This window comes from Anopheles coluzzii, chromosome 3 (assembly GCF_943734685.1).
Source record: "Anopheles coluzzii chromosome 3, AcolN3, whole genome shotgun sequence".
Classification (NCBI taxonomy): Eukaryota; Metazoa; Arthropoda; class Insecta; order Diptera; family Culicidae; genus Anopheles; species Anopheles coluzzii.
Genome location: NC_064671.1, coordinates 72,111,104 through 72,118,768, shown reverse-complemented (window position 1 = coordinate 72,118,768; position 7,665 = coordinate 72,111,104). Strand labels below are relative to the sequence as shown.

The 7,665-nt window shown below is 43.1% G+C and overlaps 1 protein-coding gene across 3 annotated transcripts; it reads left to right on the top strand.

Annotated features, from left to right (window-relative positions):
• Positions 1–6,100: 6,100 nt before the first annotated feature.
• Positions 6,101–7,626, top strand: LOC120958702 (uncharacterized). Of its 3 annotated transcripts, none has more exons than XM_040381675.2 (5): positions 6,101–6,174; positions 6,246–6,363; positions 6,436–6,628; positions 6,698–6,967; positions 7,047–7,626. In XM_040381675.2, the coding sequence occupies exons 3-5, from the start codon at positions 6,623–6,625 to the stop codon at positions 7,434–7,436; spliced, it is 666 nt and encodes a 221-aa protein (XP_040237609.2). In that variant the 5' UTR covers positions 6,101–6,174; positions 6,246–6,363; positions 6,436–6,622; the 3' UTR covers positions 7,437–7,626. The 3 variants fall into 3 exon arrangements, with proteins under 3 accessions (XP_040237609.2, XP_049466078.1, XP_049466079.1); XM_049610121.1 differs by having other exon boundaries at positions 6,109–6,178; XM_049610122.1 differs by having other exon boundaries at positions 6,109–6,178; positions 6,418–6,628.
• The last annotated feature ends 39 nt before the right edge of the window (positions 7,627–7,665 follow it).

The following is a 7,665-nucleotide window of genomic DNA, read 5'->3' as shown; positions in this document are numbered from 1 at the left end:
AAGAAGAAGAAGAAGAAGGAGGAGGAGGAGGAGGAGGAGGAGGAGGAGGAGGAGGAGGAGGAGGAGGAGGAGGAGGAGGAGGAGGAGGAGGAGGAGAAGGAGGAGAAGAAGAAGGACAAGAAGAAGAAGAAGAAGACGAAGAAGAAGAAGAAGAAGAAGAAGAAGAAGTAAAACAACAAAAAGGACTCAAAGTAAAATGAATAAAACAATAAAAACCAGTACAAAATAGAAGGAAAACGCAAAGGAGGTAAATGAAGACAATGCAAAAAAGGAAAACCAAAAAAACTACAGAAATAATAAAGTGAAAAGAAAAGGAATAATGAAACAAAGAACAGCTAGAAAAAAAGATTCACAAAAACCATAAATTAAGAGACATAATTTATATGAAAAGTACAGCTAAACAAGCACTAAAGAGTGAAGAAACATTACAAATATGAATAAGAAAGATAAGAATAAGAAAAATATTACAATGAAGCAGAAGAACAAATATAAAATAACGAAGAAGACAGAAGCAATTATCTTAAATAAAGGATCATTTTAGCATTTTTTTTTACCATATTTCGGCGTATTTTGACAAAATTCAAAATTTTAAAAAATTTGACCATATTTCGGCGTACCTTTTAACCCACTGTCCATCCTTTTTGCTTGCTCTCGATTATCCGTGACTGCAACACGGCAGCAGAGTGACCAGAAATACCGATTTATCTGTATTCCTACCGATTCACAGATGTCTACCCCAAAACTACCGATTTTTCATTTATCCCAAGGTGGAATGTATAATGAGGTGTAGTTATAGCGTTTTTGGCGATCCCCCCCCTGGGCTCCGATTTTGACAGATGGTTTTCCGCTTGTATATGTATTGATGGATTTTTTACGTATTGCATGGTCAATATTTGGTGGAGATCAGTTTGGGTGAATATTTTAGTTTATTAGAACACAGCCCGTGATTTCAAATGGAAATTTTCCTTCGAGAACATGAAGCGTTCGCCAAACGCGGAAAACTAACTGTCAGTTTTCTTCGTCGATTCTTCTTCCACCTAGCTGTCAAAACGGGCTTATAACTTGACCTGATATCTTTACGGTCCTTGATTTATTGTTGAATAAGTGCAACGCGCAAGAAGTCGATCCGCACATATGTAAACGACGACAAAGGCTAAGCGGGACGTCGAATAAGCAAGAACGTCAGATGTTGAATAAACCTCGCTCTCTTTTGCTAAAACCTTCAACCAGACAACACGTGCGTAAGAATCCTCTTTGAATCGACAAATATTTAACAGGTTATGGGCCCAGATCCACAAAAATGTCCGAAATCGTGAAAAATACCGGAATCGAACGACTGGTAGGACGAGAGAACTGGTCGACATGGAAATTCGCTGTGCAGACGTTTTTAGAAGTCGAAGACCTGTGGGACGCCGTCGAGCCTATTGTGAAAGCCGACGGAACAGTAGAGGCCGTGAATCCCGTAAAGGATAAGAAAGCGCGAGGTAGAATCATATTGCTGTTAGAACCGCATAATTATTATCATGTGAAAGATACACGAACGGCTCAAGAAGCTTGGAAGAAGCTGTGTGACGCGTTTGAAGAAACGGGCTTAGCACGAGAAGTTGGTCTGCTTTACAAGCTAATCAGAACCGACTTGGAGAGCTGTGGATCTATGGAACAGTATGCGAACAAAATGATCTCTACATGCCACCAATTAAACGCGATCGGTTTCACGATTGCAGAACGATTTGTTGGTGCGCTTCTCCTTGCTGGGTTGCCTGAACGTTATCAGCCGATGGTAATGGCATTAAAGAATTCAGGCACAGCTATAACGGGCGATTCGGTGAAAACGATTCTGTTGCAAGAGGAAGAAGATTCGACGCATGAAAAAATATGTGTCGTGAAACGTGATACACACAAGCTACGCGTAAAGAACCAGCCTAGAAGATTTGATCACAAAGGCCCCAAATGTTGGAAATGTCATAAATTTGGCCACATCGCTAGACAATGCGATGATCAATCTAATGCAAGATCGAATGCGTTTGGAGCGGTTCTGTTAAGTGTTGGTGAAGGTGCAGAGAGCGATTGGTATGTGGATTCTGGTGCCACGATGCATATGACACGTAACCTCAAACTCTTGGAAGCCGTGAAAGATAGAAGCGGAACGGTCCTGGCTGCGAATAATAGGACCATGCAGGTTAAAGCATGTGGCACTGCAAAACTTTATCCGGCTAAGAGTAGACAAGGGGGTATTCTACCGGTTCACGATGTTCACTATATTCCCAATCTTTCGATGAATTTGCTGTCGGTGTCACGAATAGTGCAAAAGGGGAATACAGTCGTGTTTGATAACGAAGGATGCCGAATAATGAATTGTGATGGCATTGTTATTGCGACTGGTGTGATGGAGAACGATTTGTTCAAGATAATCGAACGGAAATCGTGTGAACGAAATAAGGTACTGGCATGCTCAGATCATTCGATGGAAATATGGCATAAGCGGTTGGGCCATATGAATGCAAGCAACCTGAGAAAGATGGCCAATGGTGTCGTGAATGGTATGCGAATGAACGGAAAAGATTCGATTGGTGATTGTCGGATTTGTCCGATGGGAAAGCAGACGCGGTTGCCTTTTAGTAAGAGTGGAACGAGAGCTGATGGATTGCTGGAAGTAATACACTCGGATATTTCTGGTCCCATGGAAGTGTCATCATTGGGAGGTAATCGTTATTATATAACTTTTATTGATGATATGTCGCGACGAGTGTGGGTGTACTTTTTGAAAAGCAAGTCAGCTGATGAAGTGCTAGAATGCTTCAAAGATTTCCATGTGAAGGCAGAACGTCAGAGTGAGAGAAGAATGAAAGTGCTTCGAACGGACAATGGCAAAGAATACATCAATGCAATATTTCTAAAATATTTACAGAAGCATGGCATACGGCATCAGACAACAAATGAGTACACGCCGGAACAGAATGGCATGGCAGAACGTGCAAACCGAACAATTGTGGAAAAAGCGCGTTGTATGCTGTACGAAGCGAAGTTGCCGAAAACATTCTGGGCAGAAGCTGTGCAGACAGCTGTATATCTGATAAATAGATCGCTGACCAATAGCCATGATTTGTCACCAGAAGAGGTGTGGAGCGGCAAGAAACCGGATATTGCACATGTCCGGGTGTTTGGTACGAAAACGATGGTACAGATTCCCAAGGTGAAGCGACAGAAATGGGATCCTAAATCAAAAGAGTGTGTGCTCGTTGGATTTGAAGAGGACACCAAGGGGTATCGGTTGTACGATCCTGCTGCAAGGTGCATGATGAAAAGTCGCGATGTCATTTTCATCAATGAAGGTGGTGATACAAATGCGCAGATTCCCGAGGTAGATAGCACAGTGTTGCTTGATTTAAGTGAAGTACAGGGAAGCAGCCAAAATGATGAAAATGATTTGGAGCATATAAGCGACAGCACGGCGGGAGATATACCATCACATATCAACACGAATACTCCATCTACCAGCATAAGTGAAGTAGAGCCTCAGGTGTTGAGACGCAGTAAACGTCAGCATAAGGTTCCAGAAAGGTTCAAAGATTTCGTGGTTGGCAATACAAGCGCACCTGGTTCAGTGTCGTCTGACGAAAGCAGTGATGATTATGAAAGTACAGAAGGTGAACCGGAAGGGGTTGCTGCTTTTCAACAAGAGTTGTGCATCGAGGAACCGAAGAATTATGCAGAGGCAATGGCTTCCTGGGATGCGGATCAGTGGAAGCAAGCTATGGCTGAAGAGCTCGAGTCAATCGAAGCTAATGACACATGGACGATAGTAGATTTGCCTCCAGGACGTAAAGCGATTGGGTGCAAATGGGTTTATAAGCGCAAAACCGACGCAGATGGAAAGTTGTACCGATACAAAGCCCGATTAGTTGCTCAAGGGTTTAGCCAGCAGTATGGGAAGGATTACGATGAAGTGTTTGCGCCGGTAGTCAGGCAAACGACCTTTCGTAGTCTGATGTCAGTAGCAGCTAAGAAGAACTTGGCGGTGAAGCAGTATGATATCAAAACCGCATTCCTGTATGCAAAGCTGGAAGAAGAGATTTATATGCGGGTTCCATGTGGTCTGAATGCTGATGGAAAGGTCTGTAAATTAAACAAGGGACTTTACGGACTGAAGCAGGCGGCAAGGTCATGGAATCAGAGACTGGATGAGGAGTTGAGACGTCAAGGCTTCAACAGTTGTTTGGCGGACACTTGCTTGTATCGAAGGCGGCATCGAGGAAGCTGGTGTTACGTTCTCGTTTACGTTGATGACTTGATCGTGGCGGGAGAAGATCCCGGAATGATATCGTCGTTACTCGCGGGACTGCAGAAGTCATTCGAGGTAAATGTTATCGGTGATGTTTGTTTCTTTTTAGGAATTGAGATAGAAAAGGACAAACGAGGCGATTATTTCCTGAGCCAGAGGAAATACATAACCGATGTGATCGAAACTTGTGGCTTAGTCGACGCGAAGATATCCAATATCCCTCTCGACCCCGGTTACGTTAAGCGCGAAGAAGAAGAAGTAACGCTAGCAAGTAACTATGACTACCAGAAGATGATCGGTAAGCTACTTTACATAGCGATAAATACGAGGCCCGATATCGCAGCAGCAGTTTCGATTTTGAGTCAGAAAACGATTAGGCCCACTCAAAGTGATTGGAAAGAGGTTAAACGGGTGGTACGATACTTAAAGGGTACAATCGATTTTCGTTTGCGGTTGAGCCAAGAAGGCACAACAAATGGAATTATAGGATACTGCGATTCAGACTGGGCAGAAAACAAACAGGATAGGAAATCCAACAGCGGATACGTATTTAAAGTGAATGGTGGAACAGTTAGCTGGGCATGTAGGAAACAAAGTTGCGTGTCACTTTCTACCACAGAAGCTGAGTTTGTAGCATTATCGGAGGCAATTCAGGAAGCGATTTGGCTTAAATTACTTCTTAAGGAGCTCAACGATGAGCAAGAGGTTTTAATATATGAAGATAATCAGAGCTGCCTGAAATTGTTAGAAGGAGAAAAGTTAAGCAACAGAACGAAGCATATCGCTACGAGATATTACTTCACCAAGAATCAGATCAAGGAAAGAAAGATTAGTTGTGTATATTGTGCTTCGGAAAATATGATAGCAGATCTCCTTACAAAACCCTTGCCGAGGATAAGATTGCAAAAGTTAGTAGCAATGATAGGATTAGCTGGATATATTTAGGAGGAGCTAATTCATTAACAAACACGCGTTGAGGAGGAGTGTTGAATAAGTGCAACGCGCAAGAAGTCGATCCGCACATATGTAAACGACGACAAAGGCTAAGCGGGACGTCGAATAAGCAAGAACGTCAGATGTTGAATAAACCTCGCTCTCTTTTGCTAAAACCTTCAACCAGACAACACGTGCGTAAGAATCCTCTTTGAATCGACAAATATTTAACATTTATCCTACCGAAAATCACAGATATTTGATTTACCAGTCATTAAGCTTAATCAGTGGCTCTTGGGATGCTGTTTCAAGGATCGCTATCCTCATTTGTTACTAGGTTTGTATGCCTGGCACTTGAAAAATGCTAAATGCGTTGTAAATTCAAAATTTTATCCGTTAAAATTTAATGTTCTTAATAAGAAGAAACTGTCATTTGTGTGGATTCCAAAAATTGCTAGTCAAAGAAAATCATTAAAATTAAAATTTGAATTTCACCGTTGGTGGTTAAAGCTTTAAAATAAATTGATCGTTAAAATCAAAGTGGGTTTATTATACAGGTGGGCTTATCCCGAACAAATTGACAACCGTGCTATAGAAAAATGAAAACGAAATGACAGGAGGGGATTCGATCATTTGTTGATGTATGCGTGTGAATTCCAATGGCTGTTTTGGTTGATGTGTCGTAGTGTGGGTGAAAAACTACGTATCACAATCGAATCCACTTCTGTCATTCGTTCATTCAATATGGTCTTCCCGCCAAACCTATAAGCCCACCTAGTCCCTATACCCACTTTGGTTAAAATAATTGATTAAATTTAAATTGTCGCGTTCTCAACAGTGCTCCTGCCGAAATCTGCCAATATAATCTGGCCACACTGTATCACAGTGCGCTGCTGTCAATGTATTGGATGTTTGTTTACATCTGTGATCCGTTTTTCGGTGAATTGTACCAAAATCTCGTAAGTAAGTACTTTTTGCGCAAATACATACATAAATAAATAAACTAACTTACTCTATTTTATAACCAAAGAAATGGTACAATCATCGCTCGGAAAAGCTGATTACTAATAAAATCGCGCATTAGATTGGCTAGGATGTTCAGTTTCCTAAACGCATCCGGACGCCCTTCAGGACGAGCAACGATTCAGGTACGGTATTGCTATTTGTTAACGAACGAACGAACGAACGAACATTTTCTCTAGAAATTAATCCATCTGCAGCAATGAACTGAAAACAAAACTCCAATCAATTATACTTGCGGCACTAATAACCCGAACGAGATGCGTATGCCGTGATAAGATGTTTTAAGCGTGGAATCAAATTTAGCAATACCAACCATTTGGCACTGGCACTGCAGAAATATACCCCCTCTTCACCACATCACCGTCCCTTTGTTAAGACCTAACAATGCAAGTAAGTAAGGCAGTGCTTGCAAACAATTAAAAATTGCTCTAATACCTCGATTTAATTCGCTCCTCCTAGACCCCAACCGCCGAAAGCAGCGTGCCGGCTGCGGCCGAACTGAACCCGATGTGCCAAACGAAGCAGGAAGTGGACCCTACCAAAGACACCGAACGGCGCGGGCAGCCCTTTACCTTTCACCCATTGCCAAGCAATGCCAGTTACCATGAGGCGTGGCGCAACCTGCGAGATACGGTACCGATTACGCCGAGCCCGGCGCTTAACCATCGGGCCACGCGCAATCATCGCGGTCACGCCGTACACTTTTCGATGGGAGTGTACGAAAATGAGGTAGGTGTTGGCGGTCCGTTTGAGCGTTAAATTACTAAATTATTCTTATACTTTTTATCCCCCTCTCTCGCTCTCTCAGTCGCCAACGAAAGCTTCCCACTGCTATTCACCGTACGGCCGGATGCGCCCCTACTTTATACCTCATCGAACGCGCACGAAAAGCGAAAGCTCGGATCCGACGAACCACTCCGGGCTAGCCGGGCAGGACAGTGCAGACAATCATCCGTCGGCGTCCACCAGCCATGCCGGGATCGCAACGACACTGATGGAAACGTGCGAACACTCCACGCCGATGATGGATGACGTATCGATCAATGCAGTGCGGTACAGCCGGAATCCGATCGTTCTGCTGAAAAAGTCCCGCTCGCTGGAGAACGTGCGCGTGGACAACTCGCTCGACGGGTCGCAGGTGTCGCACGAGATGGAGTTCGTATCGAGCCGCATACAGAAGCTTAAGGTACAGGAGTGATGAGGACGGATGAGAGAACATGAACTCAGTGATTAGTTTTTTACTTTGCTGATATTTTAACGTTTACGTGAATGGGGGTGAATGGGATTACAGAATTTTTCGGTGTGTTGCGTTACGTAAAGCTCTACTGTAAGCTGTTTTACAACTATGCTATGAATTATACTATGAATACATTTCCATGGAAATAAGATCGGTTCCTTTGCTGAGTTGCTTTGCATCCTGCACTAAC

What these genes read in the sequence shown, in the direction of transcription:
- LOC120958702 (XM_040381675.2), top strand. An exon ending in TGGGAGTGTACGAAAATGAG is followed by an intron (nt 6,968 to 7,046) that starts GTAGGTGTTGGC and finishes TCGCTCTCTCAG; the next exon opens with TCGCCAACGAAAGCTTCCCA.